The 22,276-nt window shown below is 43.5% G+C and overlaps 1 protein-coding gene across 2 annotated transcripts in view; it reads left to right on the forward strand.

The window, feature by feature from the left end:
- LOC311134939 (E3 ubiquitin-protein ligase arih1-like) overlaps positions 1–18,455 on the forward strand; it is a 63,346-nt gene extending 44,891 nt beyond the window's left edge. For both annotated transcript variants that reach the window (XM_084168705.1, XM_084168706.1), the window contains 4 exons: positions 940–997; positions 5,148–5,408; positions 14,086–14,198; positions 15,725–18,455. In XM_084168705.1, the coding sequence (XP_084024831.1) occupies positions 940–997; positions 5,148–5,408; positions 14,086–14,198; positions 15,725–15,809 (517 nt within the window). In that variant the 3' untranslated portion in view covers positions 15,810–18,455. The remainder of the gene's footprint in view (positions 1–939; positions 998–5,147; positions 5,409–14,085; positions 14,199–15,724) is intronic.
- Positions 18,456–22,276: the final 3,821 nt, after the last annotated feature.

Raw genomic sequence — 22,276 nt, forward strand, 5'->3', positions numbered from 1 at the left:
ATTCTTGTATAATTTTATTCTCTATACACTGAGTGTACAAAACATTAGGAACACCTTCTTAATATTGAGTTGCACCCCCTTTTGCCCACAGAACAGCCTCAATTCGTTGGGGCACGGACTCTACAAGGTGTAGAAAGCGTTCCCCAGGGACGCTGGCCCACGTTGGCTGGATGTCCTTTGGGTGGTGGACCATTCTTGATACACACAGGAAACTTTTGAAAGGGAAAAACCCAGCAGCGTTGCAGTTCTTGACACACACAAACCGGTGTTCCTGGCACCTACTACCATACCCCATTTGTCTTGCCCATTCACCCTCCGAATGCCAAACATACACAATCCATGTCTCAATGGTCTCAAGGCTTAAAAGTCCTACTTTGACCCATCTCCTCCCCTTCATTTACACTATTAAAGTGGATTTAACAGGTGACATCAATAAGGGATCATAGCTTCCACCTGGATTCATCTGGTCAGTCTATGTCATGGAAAGAGCAGGTGTTCCCAATGTTTTGTAGACTGTGTATATGTTGGTCATATTTTTACTGTTGGGAAGAATAGGATGTTATGCAGAACAATATGTTGGCAGGACAAGGATATGTATGTTTGTTCACATGGAAGTCAGTGATTTATGTTTACTATAGTTAATGAGGCAATACCAATGTGATGGGACTAAAATGAAAGGGCATTTAGTTGACAATAACAAGACTAAACCATTATTCAAATTAGTCAAATTTTTGTAAGACTTAATGATATTTCAGTCAAAATGATTAAGACTAGACTAAATCTTAAAGAGTGCCAAAATGAACACACACACGAGTTGTTAGGTCTGTCTGGGGCCCAGTGAGCCACACTGCTCAACATGGTGGGTAGGGAGGAAATCGCACACAGCAGAGATAAGGAAGTGATTGAAATGCATCTTGCTATGATGATGTTGTCCTGCAGGTACAACTGCAATCGCTACAATGAAGACGATGCCAAGGCAGCCAGAGACTCTCAGGAGGTTATTATCTGGCCATTCTGGGACTAATACTACATTACATTTACGTCATTTAGAAGACTAGTACTTTTACTACTACTATTATTATTACTACTATTATTATTACTACTATTATTATTACTACTACTATTATTATTATTACTACTATTACTATTACTACTACTACTATTACTACTACTATTATTACTACTACTATTATTACTACTACTATTATTATTATTACTACTATTATTATTACTGCTGCTACTACTACTACTAATAGTACTACTGCTATGGCTATTACTAGCCTACTACTACTATGACTTACTACTGCTATTACTAATATTAATATTACTATTACTACTACTTCCGCTACTACTATTCTGCTGCTGCTGCTATTACTAGCCTAGTACTAGTCTACTATTACTAGCGATGTTCCCTCTAATTCTTATCGGCACTGAGCAAATGTCAGGTCTGCTGAGTGCAAACTTGAACGTTGTGAGCGGGCGTTTACTGTGAACACTGAGGCTGGACCCGCTTTAAGTTACAGTTTCAGACAGTGGTCAAGTAGGCTACTGTGGCTATTTGATCATAATGTAGGCCTACCAGAGTGGCCTACCATCAAAAACTATGGAGAAAATGCATCCCATAAAATATTTTAACGTGGAAATAGCTGTTCTATCATTCAGCCTACAGTAGCAGCCAATGTGTGGTGTTCAATGTAGGGCTACATTCCATGAGACTTTAGAACAAAACATGCAGGGCTTGACATTAACCTGTTTATCCACTTGTCCTTCAGATAAGGAGGTGACTTAAAATGTTGTGTTGTTTGATGCAAGAAACCACTTTACAAAATAAAATGCATCATTATTCCCATACCATTATTACAGAGAATCAGACATTATGCTACCCTCTGCCTATTGGCTACTTCGCTTATTCAAGCCTGTCTCAAAATACAGCACTGCCCCTTTAAGACAAAAAAAAAGCTCTTTACCTGACTCGCTTTTCAAAGATGTCTAGAAATGTACATGTTTTCTTGTAGGAAGCAATCACTCCCTTATTGCTGACTACAAATGATCTATAACTGGGATAATAACTCACTAACTAGCAAAGGATATGAACAAATGATCTATAACTGGGATAATAACTCACTAACTAGCAAAGGATATGAACAAATGATCTATAACTGGGATAATAACTCACTAACTAGCGAAGGATATGAACAAATGATCTATAACTGGGATAATAACTCACTAACTAGCAAAGGATATGAACAAATGATCTATAACTGGGATAATAACTCACTAACTAGCGAAGGATATGAACAAATGATCTATAACTGGGATAATAACTCACTAACTAGCAAAGGATATGAATGAATGATCTATAACTGGGATAATAACTCACTAACTAGCAAAGGATATGAACAAATGATCTATAACTGGGCTAATAACTCACTAACTAGCAAAGGATATGAACAAATGATCTATAACTGGGATAATAACTCACTAACTAGCAAAGGATATGAACAAATGATCTATAACTGGGATAATAACTCACTAACTAGCAAAGGATATGAACAAATGATCTATAACTGGGATAATAACTCACTAACTAGCAAAGGATATGAACTAAATGTGTACACGTGGCTGGCTACATGCAGCTCTCGATTTGATCTCAAAACAAGCGCATCTACTCACGACCGCTCATGCTGTAAACACAGTCCAGTTCAAAGTAAATGGCACAGATCCATATATGAATGATCAGAGGCCATCTGCGCTCTTTTAAGGTCCTTACTACTGAAAAGTGTCTGTTCCAGGTGCAGGAGTAGGAGTCAAAATAAGAATACTGGACGAGATGGAGACCCACACACTGTTGAAAAAAGGAATCTATCCAAAACGGAGGCTTGAATGCAAAATCAAGATGTTTATTGAAACATCATGGTACCCAAAGAATATACACTGCTCAAAAAAATAAAGGGAACACTTAAACAACACAATGTAACTCCAAGTCAATCACACTTCTGTGAAATCAAACTGTCCACTTAGGAAGCAACACTGATTGACAATAAATTTCACATGCTGTTGTGCAAATGGAATAGACAACAGCTGGAAATTATAGGCAACTAGCAAGACACCCCCAATAAAGGACTGGTTTTGCAGGTGGTGACCACAGACCACTTCTCAGTTCCTATGCTTCCTGGCTGATGTTTTGGTCACTTTTGAATGCTGGCGGTGCTTTCACTCTAGTGGTAGCATGAGACGGAGTCTACAACCCACACAAGTGGCTCAGGTAGTGCAGCTCATCCAGGATGGCAAATCAATGCGAGCTGTGGCAAGAAGGTTTACTGTGTCTGTCAGCGTAGTGTCCAGAGCATGGAGGCGCTACCAGGAGACAGGCCAGTACATCAGGAGACGTGGAGGAGGCCGTAGGAGGGCAACAACCCAGCAGCAGGACTGCTACCTCCGCCTTTGTGCAAGGAGGAGCAGGAGGAGCACTGCCAGAGCCCTGCAAAATGACCTCCAGCAGGCCACAAATGTGCATGTGTCTGCTCAAACAGTCAGAAACAGACTCCATGAGGGTGGTATGAGGGCCCGATGTCCACAGGTGGGGGTTGTGCTTACAGCCCAACACCGTACAGGACGTTTGGCATTTGCCAGAGAACACCAAGATTGCCAAATTCGCCACTGGCGCCCTGTGCTCTTCACAGATGAAAGCAGGTTCACATTGAGCACATGTGACAAACGTGACCGAGTCTGGAGACACCGTGGAGAACGTTCTGCTGCCTGCAACATCCTCCAGCATGACCGGTTTGGCGGTGGGTCAGTCATGGTGTGGGGTGGCATTTCTTTGGGGGGCCGCACAGCCCTCCATGTGCTCGCTAGAGGTAGCATGATTGCCATTAGGTATCGAGATGAGATCCTCAGACCCATTGTGAGACCATATGCTGGTGCTGTTGACCCTGGGTTCCTCCTAATGCAAGACAATGCTAGACCTCATGTGGCTGGAGTGTGTCAGCAGTTCCTGCAAGAGGAAGGCATTGATGCTATGGACTGGCCCGCCCGTTCCCCAGACCTGAATCCAATTGAGCACATCTGGGACATCATGTCTCGCTCCATCCACCAACGCCACGTTGCACCACAGACTGTCCAGGAGTTGGCGGATGCTTTAGTCCAGGTCTGGGAGGAGATCCCTCAGGAGACCATCCGCCACCTCATCAGGAGCATGCCCAGGCGTTGTAGGGAGGTCATACAGGCACGTGGAGGCCACACACACTATTGAGCCTCATTTTGACTTGTTTTAAGGACATTACATCAACGTTGGATCAGCCTGTAGTGTGGTTTTCCACTTTAATTTTGAGGGTGACTCCAAATCCAGACCTCCATGGGTTGATAAATTTGATTTCCATTTGATAATTTTTGTGTGATTTTGTTGTCAGCACATTCAACTATGTAAAGAAAAAAGTATTTAATAAGATTATTTCATTCATTCAGATCTAGGATGTGTTATTTTAGTGTTCCCTTAATTTTTTTGAGCAGTGTAAAGTGCCTAAATGAAAGATGAAATCATCAGTGGAAATTGTCGGAACACACCTGGTTTCTATTCCAATGATAATTGCATATGTCACATGATCGTGCAAGAAAATACATCAGAAAAATCTCTAAATCAGAACCTAGTACAATAGAATGCATGATCTAAATATATACGATCCAGATCCATATATGGCAATGGTCTATTTGCATATAGGCCTCCTGCAGCTCTGATTGGTTATGGGGTACCGGTCTGCAGAGTAAGGGCTGAGTAGTGCTCAATAGAATCCTACTCCACTGCGTTCTGCCTACAACAAAATCTCTTGCGTAGGTCGTTTTGGTTGCGGTATGTTGCATTGAAAGTAGCTAATTTTGCATTGATTCGATCACAATTCCCACAGTGGAGGGAAACTTTGATAGTGTTAACGAAAGAGGAAAACTAGGAAGTTCAATGAAGTTCAATCTCGTGCTTCTCTCCGTGGACTGATATTTATTCTGGAGTCTCTGGGCTACTGCGCCCGCACGCAGTTTAGAGGGAACGTTGATCACTAGTACTAGCCTACTACTATTACTACTACTACTACTACTACTACTACTACTACTACTACTACTACTGTAATTAAGTGAAGGCTTGTGCGTTGCAGCGCTCCAGAGCGATGTTGCAGCGGTACCTGTTCTACTGCAACCGCTACATGAACCACATGCAGTCGCTCCGCTTCGAGCACAAGCTGTACGCCGGGATCAAGGCCAAGATGGATGAGATGCAGCAGCACAACATGTCCTGGATCGAGGTGCAGTTCCTGAAGAAGGCCGTGGACGTGCTGTGTCAGTGTCGCTCCACGCTCATGTTCACATACGTCTTCGCCTTCTACCTCAAGAAGAACAACCAGTCCATCATCTTTGAGGTACACTATGGTATTAACCCTAATCCTATAGCTAACTCTAACCCTGGTAGCTAGCTAACCCTTCTACCTCAAGAAGAACAACCAGTCCATCATCTTTGAGGTACACTATGGTATTAACCCTAATCCTATAGCTAACTCTAACCCTGGTAGCTAGCTAACCCTTCTACCTCAAGAAGAACAACCAGTCCATCATCTTTGAGGTACACTATGGTATTAACCCTAATCCTATAGCTAACTCTAACCCTGGTAGCTAGCTAACCCTTCTACCTCAAGAAAAACAACCAGTCCATCATCTTTGAGGTACACTATGGTATGAACCCTAATCCTATAGCTAACTCTAACCCTGGTAGCTAGCTAACCCTTCTACCTCAAGAAAAACAACCAGTCCATCATCTTTGAGGTAGAGTACGGTATGAACCCTAATCCTATAGCTAACTCTAACTATCTGGATAAAGGCGTCCGCATGCTTCCCAGCTGAAACAGTTCGGAAGAGTTTGTGCATATATTATCATGACATTTTGTGACGTTTTTGTTTGTTTTTGGACTTTCGGTGAGGGTTTTTTCAGCTGTTCGGGCACACGACAAGCCGAAGTCAGTAGCCGAAGTCTATGCCCCTTCGTCGGTGATTGGTCAGCAGTAGGGATTCTTCAATAAAGTCTTTGTCATTCAACGAGAGACGACTTGTTTTCGTGCATATTTTTTCATTGAGAAATAATGCACCAAACATCTTCGATGTAATATTTTGCGACTAAGATCTCCTCTGCAAAAACGTCAAAATTCATGACATTTCTTGAGTTATATTATATTAATTCTGACTATTTTGAGGAAGCATATACTGGCTATAGCGTAACAAGATGGACAAACTGTACTATTGCCGCTTTTTTCTAGTTTTTCAAGCAAAGGTCTTTTAAGGGATTGTGATTACTGCATTGTAGGGAAAGAGCAAGAAATGCATTTCACTGTACTTGTGCACGTGACAAAAAATAAGAACTTGGGGCATGTGGTAGCAAAAAGTTGTGCAGTGGAAACAAGGATTTCCTGTTGGACAAATTATGAACACGACCCTGCTGTGGTGGTGAATGCAGGGATTCAAATTCTCTATCACTGCATCCGTCATATGGATTGTGGAGAGGTGTTTTTTTGAGATCGGTGTAGATCTGCTGGTTTGGAGAAGACGGCCTAATACAGGGAGAAGCATGTCTGTTCTACTAAATAGATTTACAAATAAATGTATTCTCAAATATGTTATTTTCTCTGTTACGCTGTGTGCACTGAACTGACATGCAGGAGGTTGTTGATGAAACTCCGATGTTCAGATGAAGGGAATTAAATAGTCTATAATGAGCACCACAGCAGCCTCAACTCAGACAGAGGTGGAACCTACTGTAGCTGCTGGTAAAGACTCAGACAGAGGTGTGTAACCTACTGTAGCTGCTGGTAAAGACTCAGACAGAGGTGTGTAACCTACTGTAGCTGCTGGTAAAGACTCAGACAGAGGTGTGTAACCTACTGTAGCTGCTGGTAAAGACTCAGACAGAGGTGGAACCTACTGTAGCTGCTGGTAAAGACTCAGACAGAGGTGTGTAACCTACTGTAGCTGCTGGTAAAGACTCAGACAGAGGTGTGTAACCTACTGTAGCTGCTGGTAAAGACTCAGACAGAGGTGTGTAACCTACTGTAGCTGCTGGTAAAGACTCAGACAGAGGTGTGTAACTGCTGGTAAAGACTCAGACAGAGGTGTGTAACCTACTGTAGCTGCTGGTAAAGACTCAGACAGAGGTGTGTAACCTACTGTAGCTGCTGGTAAAGACTCAGACAGAGGTGTGTAGCTGCTGGTAAAGACTCAGACAGAGGTGTGTAACCTACTGTAGCTGCTGGTAAAGACTCAGACAGAGGTGTGTAACCTACTGTAGCTGCTGGTAAAGACTCAGACAGAGGTGTGTAACCTACTGTAGCTGCTGGTAAAGACTCAGACAGAGGTGTGTAACTTACTGTAGCTGCTGGTAAAGACTCAGACAGAGGTGTGTAACCTACTGTAGCTGTTGGTAAAGACTCAGACAGAGGTGTGTAACCTACTGTAGCTGCTGGTAAAGACTCAGACAGAGGTGTGTAACCTACTGTAGCTGCTGGTAAAGACTCAGACAGAGGTGTGTAACCTACTGTAGCTGCTGGTAAAGACTCAGACAGAGGTGTGTAACCTACTGTAGCTGCTGGTAAAGACTCAGACAGAGGTGTGTAACCTACTGTAGCTGCTGGTAAAGACTCAGACAGAGGTGGAACCTACTGTAGCTGCTGGTAAAGACTCAGACAGAGGTGTGTAGCTGCTGGTAAAGACTCAGGCAGAGGTGTGTAACCTACTGTAGCTGCTGGTAAAGACTCAGACAGAGGTGTGTAACCTACTGTAGCTGTTGGTAAATACTCAGACAGAGGTGTGTAACCTACTGTAGCTGCTGGTAAAGACTCAGACAGAGGTGTGTAACCTACTGTAGCTGCTGGTAAAGACTCAGACAGAGGTGTGTAACCTACTGTAGCTGCTGGTAAAGACTCAGACAGAGGTGGAACCTACTGTAGCTGCTGGTAAAGACTCAGACAGAGGTGTGTAGCTGCTGGTAAAGACTCAGACAGAGGTGTGTAGCCTACTGTAGCTGCTGGTAAAGACTCAGACAGAGGTGTGTAGCCTACTGTAGCTGCTGGTAAAGACTCAGACAGAGGTGGAACCTACTGTAGCTGCTGGTAAAGACTCAGACAGAGGTGTGTAGCTGCTGGTAAAGACTCAGACAGAGGTGTGTAGCCTACTGTAGCTGTTGGTAAAGACTCAGACAGAGGTGTGTAGCTGCTGGTAAAGACTCAGACAGAGGTGTGTAGCCTACTGTAGCTGTTGGTAAAGACTCAGACAGAGGTGTGTAGCTGCTGGTAAAGACTCAGACAGAGGTGTGAAGCCTACTGTAGCTGCTGGTAAAGACTCAGACAGAGGTGTGTAACCTACTGTAGCTGCTGGTAAAGACTCAGACAGAGGTGTGTAACCTACTGTAGCTGTTGGTAAAGACTCAGACAGAGGTGTGTAGCCTACTGTAGCTGCTGGTAAAGACTCAGACAGAGGTGTGTAACCTACTGTAGCTGCTGGTAAAGACTCAGACAGAGGTGTGTAACCTACTGTAGCTGTTGGTAAAGACTCAGACTGAGGTGTGTAGCCTACTGTAGCTGTTGGTAAAGACTCAGACAGAGGTGTGTAGCTGCTGGTAAAGACTCAGACAGAGGTGTGTAGCCTACTGTAGCTGTTGGTAAAGACTCAGACAGAGGTGTGTAGCCTACTGTAGCTGTTGGTAAAGACTCAGACAGAGGTGTGTAGCTGCTGGTAAAGACTCAGACAGAGGTGTGTAGCCTACTGTAGCTGCTGGTAAAGACTCAGACAGAGGTGTGTAGCCTACTGTAGCTGTTGGTAAAGACTCAGACAGAGGTGTGTAGCTGCTGGTAAAGACTCAGACAGAGGTGTGTAGCCTACTGTAGCTGTTGGTAAAGACTCAGACAGAGGTGTGTAGCCTACTGTAGCTGTTGGTAAAGACTCAGACAGAGGTGTGTAGCTGCTGGTAAAGACTCAGACAGAGGTGTGTAGCCTACTGTAGCTGTTGGTAAAGACTCAGACAGAGGTGTGTAGCCTACTGTAGCTGCTGGTAAAGACTCAGTCAGAGGTGTGTAACCTACTGTAGCTGCTGGTAAAGACTCAGACAGAGGTGTGTAACCTACTGTAGCTGTTGGTAAAGACTCAGACAGAGGTGTGTAGCCTACTGTAGCTGTTGGTAAAGACTCAGACAGAGGTGTGTAGCTGCTGGTAAAGACTCAGACAGAGGTGTGTAGCCTACTGTAGCTGTTGGCAAAGACTCAGACAGAGGTGTGTAGCCTACTGTAGCTGCTGGTAAAGACTCAGACAGAGGTGTGTAGCTGCTGGTAAAGACTCAGACAGAGGTGTGTAACCTACTGTAGCTGCTGGTAAAGACTCAGACAGAGGTGTGTAGCTCCTGGTAAAGACTCAGACAGAGGTGTGTAACTGCTGGTAAAGACTCAGACAGAGGTGTGTAACCTACTGTAGCTGCTGGTAAAGACTCAGACAGAGGTGTGTAACCTACTGTAGCTGCTGGTAAAGACTCAGACAGAGGTGTGTAGCTGCTGGTAAAGACTCAGACAGAGGTGTGTAACCTACTGTAGCTGCTGGTAAAGACTCAGACAGAGGTGTGTAGCTGCTGGTAAAGACTCAGACAGAGGTGTGTAGCCTACTATAGCTGCTGGTAAAGACTCAGACAGAGGTGTGTAGCTGCTGGTAAAGACTCAGACAGAGGTGTGTAGCCTACTGTAGCTGCTGGTAAAGACTCAGACAGAGGTGTGTAACCTACTGTAGTTGCCGGTAAAGACTCAGACAGAGGTGTGTAACCTACTGTAGCTGCTGGTAAAGACTCAGACAGAGGTGTGTAGCCTACTGTAGCTGCTGGTAAAGACTCAGACAGAGGTGTGTAACCTACTGTAGCTGCTGGTAAAGACTCAGACAGAGGTGTGTAACCTACTGTAGCTGCTGGTAAAGACTCAGACAGAGGTGTGTAGCTGCTGGTAAAGACTCAGACAGAGGTGTGTAACCTACTGTAGCTGCTGGTAAAGACTCAGACAGAGGTGTGTAGCTCCTGGTAAAGACTCAGACAGAGGTGTGTAACCTACTGTAGCTGCTGGTAAAGACTCAGACAGAGGTGTGTAGCTGCTGGTAAAGACTCAGACAGAGGTGTGTAACCTACTGTAGCTGCTGGTAAAGACTCAGACAGAGGTGTGTAACCTACTGTAGCTGTTGGTAAAGACTCAGACAGAGGTGTGTAGCCTACTGTAGCTGTTGGTAAAGACTCAGACAGAGGTGTGTAACCTACTGTAGCTGCTGGTAAAGACTCAGACAGAGGTGTGTAGCCTACTGTAGCTGCTGGTAAAGACTCAGACAGAGGTGTGTAGCCTACTGTAGCTGTTGGTAAAGACTCAGACAGAGGTGTGTAGCCTACTGTAGCTGTTGGTAAAGACTCAGACAGAGGTGTGTAGCCTACTGTAGCTGTTGGTAAAGACTCAGACAGAGGTGTGTAGCCTACTGTAGCTGTTGGTAAAGACTCAGACAGAGGTGTGTAGCCTACTGTAGCTGTTGGTAAAGACTCAGACAGAGGTGTGTAGCCTACTGTAGCTGCTGGTAAAGACTCAGACAGAGGTGTGTAGCTGCTGGTAAAGACTCAGACAGAGGTGTGTAGCCTACTGTAGCTGCCGGTAAAGACTCAGACAGAGGTGTGTAACCTACTGTAGCTGCTGGTAAAGACTCAGACAGAGGTGTGTAGCTGCTGGTAAAGACTCAGACAGAGGTGTGTAACCTACTGTAGCTGCTGGTAAAGACTCAGACAGAGGTGTGTAACCTACTGTAGCTGCTGGTAAAGTCTCAGACAGAGGTGTGTAACTGCTGGTAAAGACTCAGACAGAGGTGTGTAACCTACTGTAGCTGCTGGTAAAGACTCAGACAGAGGTGTGTAACCTACTGTAGCTGCCGGTAAAGACTCAGACAGAGGTGTGTAACCTACTGTAGCTGCTGGTAAAGACTCAGACAGAGGTGTGTAGCTGCTGGTAAAGACTCAGACAGAGGTGTGTAGCCTACTGTAGCTGCCGGTAAAGACTCAGACAGAGGTGTGTAACCTACTGTAGCTGCTGGTAAAGACTCAGACAGAGGTGTGTAGCTGCTGGTAAAGACTCAGACAGAGGTGTGTAGCCTACTGTAGCTGCTGGTAAAGACTCAGACAGAGGTGTGTAGCTGCTGGTAAAGACTCAGACAGAGGTGTGTAGCCTACTGTAGCTGCTGGTAAAGACTCAGACAGAGGTGTGTAACCTACTGTAGCTGCTGGTAAAGACTCAGACAGAGGTGTGGAACCTACTGTAGCTGCTGGTAAAGACTCAGACAGAGGTGTGTAGCTGCTGGTAAAGACTCAGACAGAGGTGTGTAGCCTACTGTAGCTGTTGGTAAAGACTCAGACAGAGGTGTGTAGCTGCTGGTAAAGACTCAGACAGAGGTGTGTAGCCTACTGTAGCTGTTGGTAAAGACTCAGACAGAGGTGTGTAGCCTACTGTAGCTGCTGGTAAAGACTCAGACAGAGGTGTGTAGCTGCTGGTAAAGACTCAGACAGAGGTGTGTAACCTACTGTAGCTGCTGGTAAAGACTCAGACAGAGGTGTGTAACCTACTGTAGCTGCTGGTAAAGACTCAGACAGAGGTGTGTAACTGCTGGTAAAGACTCAGACAGAGGTGTGTAACCTACTGTAGCTGCTGGTAAAGACTCAGACAGAGGTGTGTAACCTACTGTAGCTGCCGGTAAAGACTCAGACAGAGGTGTGTAACCTACTGTAGCTGCTGGTAAAGACTCAGACAGAGGTGTGTAGCTGCTGGTAAAGACTCAGACAGAGGTGTGTAGCCTACTGTAGCTGCCGGTAAAGACTCAGACAGAGGTGTGTAACCTACTGTAGCTGCTGGTAAAGACTCAGACAGAGGTGTGTAGCTGCTGGTAAAGACTCAGACAGAGGTGTGTAGCCTATTGTAGCTGCCGGTAAAGACTCAGACAGAGGTGTGTAACCTACTGTAGCTGCTGGTAAAGACTCAGACAGAGGTGTGTAGCTGCTGGTAAAGACTCAGACAGAGGTGTGTAGCCTACTGTAGCTGCTGGTAAAGACTCAGACAGAGGTGTGTAGCTGCTGGTAAAGACTCAGACAGAGGTGTGTAACCTACTGTAGCTGCCGGTAAAGACTCAGACAGAGGTGTGTAACCTACTGTAGCTGCTGGTAAAGACTCAGACAGAGGTGTGTAGCTGCTGGTAAAGACTCAGACAGAGGTGTGTAACCTACTGTAGCTGCTGGTAAAGACTCAGACAGAGGTGTGTAACCTACTGTAGCTGCCGGTAAAGACTCAGACAGAGGTGTGTAACCTACTGTAGCTGCTGGTAAAGACTCAGACAGAGGTGTGTAACCTACTGTAGCTGCTGGTAAAGACTCAGACAGAGGTGTGTAACCTACTGTAGCTGCTGGTAAAGACTCAGACAGAGGTGTGTAACCTACTGTAGCTGCTGGTAAAGACTCAGACAGAGGTGTGTAGCTGCTGGTAAAGACTCAGACAGAGGTGTGTAACCTACTGTAGCTGCTGGTAAAGACTCAGACAGAGGTGTGGAACCTACTGTAGCTGCTGGTAAAGACTCAGACAGAGGTGTGTAACCTACTGTAGCTGCTGGTAAAGACTCAGACAGAGGTGTGGAACCTACTGTAGCTGCTGGTAAAGACTCAGACAGAGGTGTGGAACCTAATGTAGCTGCTGGTAAAGTCATTCAAAGCCTCTACTTTATCGCTCAGGATGAAACTTTCCACTGCTACTATTTTGGCCTTGTAATGTTATTGAACTGAACCAGACAACCCCATAGTAGAATAGTTGGCCTGTTTACCTAGTCGACTTGTTTACCTAGTCCCGAGTGGCGCAGTGGTCTAAGGCACTGCATCGCAGTGCTAGCTGTGCCACTAGAGATCCTGGTTCGAATCCAGGCTCTGTCGTAGCCGGCTGCGACCGGGAGACCCATGGGGCGGCGCACAAGGGTAGGGGAGGGAATGGCCGGCAGGGTTGTAGCTCAGTTGGTAGAGCATGGCATTTGCAATGCCAGGGTTGTGGGTTCGATTCCCACGGGGGGTATGAAAAAAATATATGTATGCACTCACTAACTGTAAGTCGCTCTGGATAAGAGCGTCTGCTAAATGACTAAAATGTAATGTAAATGTGTTCTATGCAAGATAAATATTCCTCTTGAGGCGCATTCAAGTTGCGAGAGCCATAGGGAGGGAAACATGTATTCTGACGAGCAGTTTTAAAAAGATCCCAGTTTTATATTACTACCATGTTTAGTTGGCATGGTTTAGGCTCGGCTGTGATCTTAAAGGGGCAGTGTCGTCTTAAAGGGGCAGTGTCGTCTTAAAGGGGCAGTGTCGTCTTAAAGGGGCAGTGACATACTTTGTAATAGAAACAAAAAAAAGTGAATAATAATTGATAATTATTTTTATATTCATGTTTGTAATAAAATTATGAACAATAATACCAATCAGGATGTTGTGTCCAATGGGGTAAATGCAGATGGACAAACCTCATGCTTCAGCTTGATGTACATTTTATAACCACTCTGCTACATCAGTTGGGCTACAGGTCATAAGGTATAATATGTATAACCATGCATAGGCTATATGCACATGGTCCAATATGTTCAAATCATTTTTACCAATATGTTATTGGGCCAATTTCTGGAGGTGGAAATGATATTTTAGATGGTGTCAGTATCCATTTATTTTAATACATTTTTTAGTAGAATGTCCTTTTAAAAAGTCACCCGAACTTCTCAGTCCTTAAGCATCAAAATGATCATGACCCTGGACCCCCTAAGCAAGGAGACTGGAATTGGTCAAACTCACATTTTAGTACATGAACATGATCCTCTTTCCCTAAAAAGCATGATGGGCTTTACATGAAAGGGGAGGTTAACTTGGCCCCAGACAATCGATCTGAGATCGACTTAAGTTTCAGTCATGGGATTTGTTTTTGTGGGGGTAATAAGGCTTAACTGACCGAGGCTGACTTGTTGTTATGATGTCATCAGAACAACCAGGCGGACCTGGAGAACTGTACAGAGACGTTGTCTGGATACCTGGAGAGGGACATTTCCCAGGATTCCTTGCAGGATATCAAGCAGAAAGTACAGGACAAATACAGGTGGGTCAGAGAAAGATACAGAAGCCCTCTCAACTGAAAAATGTATTTCTCATGATGTTTTGATATCGTCATGAAGAAGACGTCTTTACCTGGTTGTAACAGAGACCAGTAGGTTGTTAAATTACGTCTTCACAATTAAAGCTGCAACTGCATTGCCAGGGTCCAGCTGTGTGACCACTGTGACACCATCAGGACAAATTGGACACATTGCCCTAAGATGAGCTGCTTCTGTACTGTTTACCACGCTTGCCAAATATCAGAACTCAACATCGAAAAAAACAGTGCCTTCAGAAAGTATTCATGCCCCTTGACATATTCCACATTTTCTTGTGTTCCTGAATTCAAAATGGATTAAATAGATGTATTGCTCTCACCCATCTACACCCATAATGACAAAGTGAAAACATGTTTTTTGAAATTTTGGCAAATGTATTGAAAATGAAATACAGAAATATCTAATTTACGTAAGTATTCACACCCCTGAGTCAATACTTTGTAGAAGCACCTTTGGCAGTGATTACAGCTGTCTTGTTATTATTTAATTTTTTTAAATAGGCGCTTACTACAGTAATTTTTTTTTATTGAACCTCTTTGAGATGGGAAAACATGTTTTTAAGTTGAACATCTAGTCTTTTGACAATGTTAAAATTAGGTGAAATAATTCCTGAACCTGCAACAAAAAACAAGCTACATATGGACAATACAAAAACAAATGATCTAATGATTCTGTCTCTTCAAGTGGATTTTCAAGTAGATTTAAGTCAAAACTGTAACTCGGCCACTCAGGAACATTGAATGTCTTATTGGTAAGCAACTCTAGTGTATATTTGGCCTTGTGTTTTAGGTTATTGTCCTGCTGAAAGGTGAATAAAACTCCCAGTGTCTGTTGGAAAGCAGACTGAACCAGGTTTTCCTCTAGGATTTTGCCTGTGCTTAGCTCCATTCCGTTTATTTTTAACCCTGAAAAACTCCCCAGTCCTTAACGATTACAATCATACCCATAACATGATGCAGCCACCACCATGCTTGAAAATATGGAGAGTGGGACTCAGTAATGTGTTGTATTGGATTTTCCCCAAACAGGATGCATGTTTTGGAATATTTTTTATTCTGCACAGCAGGGATCATCAACTAGATTCAGCCGCGAGACAATTTTTTTGTTGAGCGGATGTTCGAGGGGCCGGAACATAATTACAAATAATTTGACCTCAAGAAGACCAAACCGATATAATGTTTGACTAAAACATAATCATTTCAAACCTTGCTTACATTTGTATACAATCACGTGTTGCATCCTCCTAGGCTTTACCATCTCACATTAAAATGTTTCATTTCGGATGAAAAGTAATAATGAACAGGAACAGATTAGAACACCAGGCCCGGGCTGAACCAAATACAATCAGGTTTTATACCTGGCCCGGGCTGAACCAAATACAATCGGGTTTTACAAGTTTCGCTGCTGAACCCCGAATTAGAAAATGACATCATTACGACATCAGGCCCAATACACCTCTTCTCTCTTCTAGATACTGTGAGAGCCGGCGGAGGATGCTTCTACACCATGTACATGAAGGCTACGAGAAGGACCAATGGGAGGACATTGAGGATTGAGGACACACCTCCTCATCTACAACATGAACTGAATCAGAGAACCTCTTTTCTCTACAGAAAATATTTTTTCGCCACACCTGATTTTAAAAACTTGATGAGTTGATAATTTGAATCAGCAGTCTAGTGCTAGGGCAAAAAACTAAATGTGCCCCCCTTTTGGGTCCCCAGGACCAGGTTTGAGAACCACTGGTCTAGAGAATCTCTCTGTTCTCTAGTGACCAGAGCTGGTTAGAATCTGGCACCACCCACTGGTGCATCCTCTCCTCCCTCACTGCTTTTGTTTTAATGGAAACTTCAAAAGTTAAATCCTATTTCAATACAGCAGGTAGAATATTAAATATGAACTGTACAACAGAAATAAATCAAAGTAAAACAACAAATGCATACAGTGATTTCAGAAAGTATTCAGATCCCTTGACTTTTTCCACATTTTGTTACATTACAGCCTTATTCTAAAATGGATTAAATAGTTTTTTCCCCTCATCAATCTACACACAATACCCCATAATGACAAAGCAAAAACAGGTTTTTAGAAAAAAAGAAATATGACATTTACATAAGTATTCAGACCCTTTACTCAGTACTTTGTTGAAGCATCTTTGGCAGCGATTACAGCCTTGAGTCTTCTTGGGTATGATGCAACAAGCTTGGCACACCTGTATTTGGGGAGTTTCTCCCATTCTTCTCTGCATATCCTCTCAAGCTCTGTCAGGTTGGATGGGGAGCATCGCTGCACAGCTATTTTCAGGTCTCTCCAGAGATGTTCGATCAGGTTCAAGTCCGGGCTCTGGCTGGGCCACTCAAGGACATTCAGAGACTTGTCCCGAAGCCACTCCTGCATTTACATTACATTTTACATTTTAGTCATTTAGCAGACGCTCTTATCCAGAGCGACTTACAGTTAGTGAATACATATATTTTTTTATTTTTTATACTGGCCCCCCGTGGGAATTGAACCCACAACCCTGGCGTTGCAAACGCCATGCTCTATCAACTGAGCTACATCCCTGCCGGCCATTCCCTCCCCTACCCTGGACGACGCTGGGCCAATTGTGCGCCGCCCATGAGTCTCCCGGTCGCGGCCGGCTGCGACAGAGCCTGGATTCGAACCAGGATCTCTAGTGGCACAGTTAGCACTGCGATGCAGTGCCTTAGACCACTGCGCCACTCAGGAGATCCTGCGTTGTCTTGGCTGTGTGCTTAGGGTCGTTGTCCTGTTGGAAGGTGAATCCTCGCCCCAGTCTGAGGTCCTGAGCGCTCTGGAGCAGGTTTTCATCAAGGATCTCTCTGTACTTTGCTCCGTTCATCTTTCCCTCGATCCTGACTAGTCTCCCAGTCCCTGCCGCTGAAAACCATCCCCACAGCATGATGCTGCCACCACCATTCTTCACCATAGCGATGGTGCCAGGTTTCCTCCGGACATGACGCTTGGCATTCTGGCCAAAGAGTTCAATCTTGGTTTCATCAGACCAGAGAATCTTGTTTCTCATGGTCAGAGTCTTTAGGTGCCTTTTGGCAAACTCCAAGCGGGCTGTCATGTGCCTTTTACTGAGGAGTGGTTTCCGTCTGACCACTCTACCATAACGGCCTGATTGGTGGAGTGCTGCAGAGATGGTTGTCCTTCTGGAAGCTTCTCCCATCTCCACAGAGGAACCATCGGGTTCTTGGTCACCTCCCTGACCAAGGCCCTTCTCCCCCGATCGCTCCGTTCGACCTCATGGCTTGGTTTTTGCTCTGACATGCACTGTCAACTGTGGGACCTTATATAGACAGTTGCGTGTCTTTCCAAATCATGTCCAATCAATTGAATTTAAGGGTCTGAATACTGAATAAAAAAGGTATTTCTGCTTTAAATTTTTTTTATAAATTTGCAAACATTTCGAAAAACCTATTTTTGCTTTGTCATTATGGGGTATTGTGTGTGTGTGTGTGTGTGTGTGTATATTGATGATGATAAAAATATATAATTTAATCAATTTTAGAATAATGTAACGTAACTAAATGTGGAAAAAGTCAAGGGGTCCTAATACTTTCCGAATGCACTGTATATCCTGTCTTGTCTTGTACCATCAGATATCTTCCTTCCTGTTATATCTGGATGTTTTCTTTTGAGTCAGACTTTTATTTTATTTTTGATAAATGAACGTTGTTTTGAACACTGCTTTAACCGTCCTGGCAGCCATGTTGTCTGCTGTACGTCTGAGTGACTGTTGTCCTGGCAGCCATGTTGTCTGCTGTACGTCTGAGTGACTGTTGTCCTGGCAGCCATGTTGTCTGCTGTACGTCTGAGTGACTGTTGTCCCGGCAGCCCTGTTGTCTGCTGTACGTCTGAGTGACTGTTGTCCCGGCAGCCATGTTGTCTGCTGTACGTCTGAGTGACTGTTGTCCCGGCAGCCATGTTGTCTGCTGTACGTCTGAGTGACTGTTGTCCCGGCAGCCATGTTGTCTGCTGTACGTCTGAGTGACTGTTGTCCCGGCAGCCATGTTGTCTGCTGTACGTCTGAGTGACTGTTGTCCCGGCAGCCATGTTGTCTGCTGTACGTCTGAGTGACTGTATCCTGGCAGCCATGTTGTCTGCTGTACATCTGAGTGACTGAATCGTGAAAAATTAAAGTTGGCTAAAAATGAATAAATATTGATGCTCTTTTTTTTTGTAAATAAGGTATCTGCATAGGCGTTACAGAACAAAGAATGGCACGCGTTCGGATGATTATTTTTTTATTAGAAAAATATTCAGAAGAAATGTGTATATTTGCTGTGTAGACTCAGTATCTCCTCCGAGTGGAGTGTGTGAATTTGGAGGAGCAAACCCCCCCCCCTCCATCCCCCCCCCCCATAACTCTAGAGAAGGAGGCTGAGATGGGTACTGATGATGATGGAGTCTTCAGTCTTAGGACTTTGAGCGTAGCCTATGGTCAGGATTCAATCAGTGTGGATTTGGACAATGCACCATTTAAAGGTACAGTGGCTTGCGAAAGTATTCACCCCCCTTGGCATTTTTCCTATTTTGTTGCCTTACAACCTGGAATTAAAATTGCTTTTTGGGGGGGGTTTGTATCATTTGATTTACACAACATGCCTACCACTTTGAAGATGCAAAATATTTTTCATTGTGAAAAAAAGAAAAAAAGAACTTGAGCGTGCAGAGTCAATACTTTGTAGAGCCACCTTTTGCAGCAATTACAGCTGCAAGTCTCTTGGGGTATGTCTCTATAAGCTTGGCACATCTAGCCACTGGGATTTTTGCCCATTCTTCAAGGCAAAACTGCTCCAGCTCCTTCAAGTTGGATAGGTTCTGCTTTGTGTACAGGAATCTTTTAAGTCATACCACAGATTCTCAATTGGATTGAGGTCTGGGCTTTGGCTAGGCCATTCCAAGACATTTGAATGTTTCCCCTTAAACCACTTGAGTGTTGCTTTAGCAGTATGCTTATGGTCATTGTCCTGCTGGAAGGTGAACCTCCGTCCCAGTCTCAAATCTCTGGAAGACTGAAACAGGTTTCCCTCAAGAATTTCCCTGTATTTGGCGCCATCCATCATTCCTTCAATTCCTACCAGTTTCCCAGTCCCTGCCGATGGAAAAACATCCCCACAGCATGATGCTGCCACCACCATGCTTCACTGTGGGGATGGTGTTCTCGGGGTGATGAGAGGTGTTGGGTTTGCGCCAGACATAGCGTTTTCCTTCATGGCCAAAAAGCTCAATTTTAGTCTCATCTGACCAGAGTACCTTCTTCCATATGTTTGGGGAGTCTGCCACATGGCTTTTGGTGAACACCAAACGTGTTTACTTATTGTAATGATGTCATTTCATAGTATTGTGAGGACCGAGGTAGAGTTACGAGATAATTGGTTTGGGGCCATTAAGTCTACATTCCTTGTGTCAAGGTAGATTAGTGATGTTTATGGTAGTATGATTGATGGACAGGATGTAATGACTTGGGGCAAAGGGTAATAACAACAGAGAAAGGGAGTGACTATGATGGTTGGCAGATGTATGTGAAAGGAAGATAACCAAGGGTATATAAAGGGAGAGTGGACCTTTGTTCGATAGTTGGAAACAGCAAAAGGCTAAGCTCTGCCCATTATTGTCTCTAACCCGGTACCGACTAATAAAACATTTGTATTAACTTTCTACAAAGTGTCTAACTATATTCTTACATCCTTGATTACTTGAATACCCGAGAAACTCATCATAACACTTATTTGATTCTTTAAACAATGGCTTTTTTCTGGCCACTCTTCCGTAAAGCCCAGCTCTGAGGAGTGTACGGCTTAAAGTGGTCCTATGGACAGATACTCCAATCTCCGCTGTGGAGCTTTGCAGCTCCTTCAGGGTTATCTTTGGTCTCTTTGTTGCCTCTGATTAATGCCCTCCTTGCCTGGTCCGTGAGTTTTGGTGGGCGGCCCTCTCTTGGCAGGTTTGTTGTGGTGCCATATTCTTTCAATTTTTTAATAATGGATTTAATGGTGCTCCGTGGGATGTTCAAAGTTTCTGATATTTTTTTATAACCCAACCCTGATCTCTTCTTCTCCACAACTTTGTCCCTGACCTGTTTGGAGAGCTCCTTGGTCTTCATGGTGCCGCTTGCTTGGTGGTGCCCCTTGCTTAGTGGTGTTGCAGACTCTGGGGCCTTTCAGAGCAGGTGTATATATACTGAGAACATGTGACCGATTATGTAACATTTAGATTGGACTTTATTTAACTAATAATGTGACTTCTGAAGGTAATTGGTTGCACCAGATCTTATTTAGGGGCTTCATAGCAAAGGGGGTGAATACATATGCACGCACCACTTTTCCGTTATTTATTTGGTATAATTTTTTTGAAACAAGTTATTTTTTTCATTTCACGTCACCAATTTGGACTATTTTGTGTATGTCCATTACATAAAATCCAAATAAAAATCCATTTAAATTACAGGTTGTAATGCAACAAAATAGGAAAAACGCCAAGATGGATGAATACTTTACAAGGTACTGTAACTTTGACATCTTCTGGAAACAGGAGATACTCTACAGGAATGACGGAGTCCATCCAAATGATCTTGGCTCCTAGAATCGGTCCACGCATTTCAAGGCTGCGTTGAAACAATGACTTATCAATGACCCAAGACCAGGTCAGTTAATCCCCACCATTGTGACAATGAGTCGTCATAATGCTGCATCAAATGTACATTATCTTAGGGGCGTTTGCAGACACAATGTAAGTAACTTAATTTATGTCCCCCTAATTGCCCTGAATGCCTCTGCTGATCCTACAGCTATTGTATGCAGTAATCATGAGCCTATGAACCAGAGTTATACTGTTAGCACTGAGCTGGTGTGCCCTAGTAGGAAGTCCACTGTGTGCAGCTCACCCTGCACTAACATAAATAACATGAGAATATCTACTTCTGCTAAGCTTCCCAGTAAAGCAATAAAAACAAGTCAGCATTCCAGAAGAAAAGTGCTCAAAATAGCCCACGTTAACATATTTAGCTTAAGAAACAAGGTTCATGAAATCAATAATTTGCTAGTAACAGATGACATTCATATTCTGACTATCTCTGAAACTCACTTAGATAATACCTTTGATACAGTGGTAGCAATACAAGGTTATAACATTTACAGAAAATACAGAAATGCCAATGGTGGAGGTGTTGCTGTTCATATACAGAACCACATTCATGTGAAGATTAGAGAGGATCTCATGTTAAATACTGTTGAAGTAATATGGCTTCAGGTTCATCTGCCTCACCTACAGCTCATTCTGGTGGGAAGCTGCTATAGACCACCAAGTGCTAACAGTCAGTATCTGGATAATGTGTGAAATGCTTGATAATGTATGTGATATCAGAAAAGTATATTTTCTTGGTGATTTACAGTTTTAACAATCACTTTGGCACTAATTTCAGAACCTTGCCGTAATTTTTCAAAACTCTAGACACAAAACTCACAACCAATGATCAAAATGCACTTTTTTCAATTGCTTGGATACAATACACATAAAACTAAGATCATTTGTTCATTTAACAAAAATCACCTGTTCAATATGACACAACTTAACATCAAAGTACTACTATTTCAAAAGGCAATTCACACATTACATTTCAGATGAGTGTCTATTCATTTCATTACAATTATCCAACTATCAATTGATACAACTGCTCAAAATGATAAGTAACTGTTGCATTACTCTTAATGCATAGTTGTATGGAAACAGACAAACAATATTCCATATTTAGATCATGAAAGTTTCAAGATATCGAGATTCATTGTCACCAATTAGCGTGGAGCATGAACCAATTAGACTACATTATCTATGGATGTAATATTTAATCATCATTCTTTATCAGACACTGTTTCTATGGTCCCATGTACCACCTTTTCAGACTATTTACAGTATTGACAGTACTGCACTGTATGGATGCAGGCCCTTGTAATTGCTTGTCCAATTCTGCCAACTCGTTACTGATTATTGAGTT

This window comes from Coregonus lavaretus (assembly GCF_964263955.1).
Source record: "Coregonus lavaretus genome assembly, chromosome: 9".
NCBI lineage: Eukaryota > Metazoa > Chordata > Actinopteri > Salmoniformes > Salmonidae > Coregonus > Coregonus lavaretus.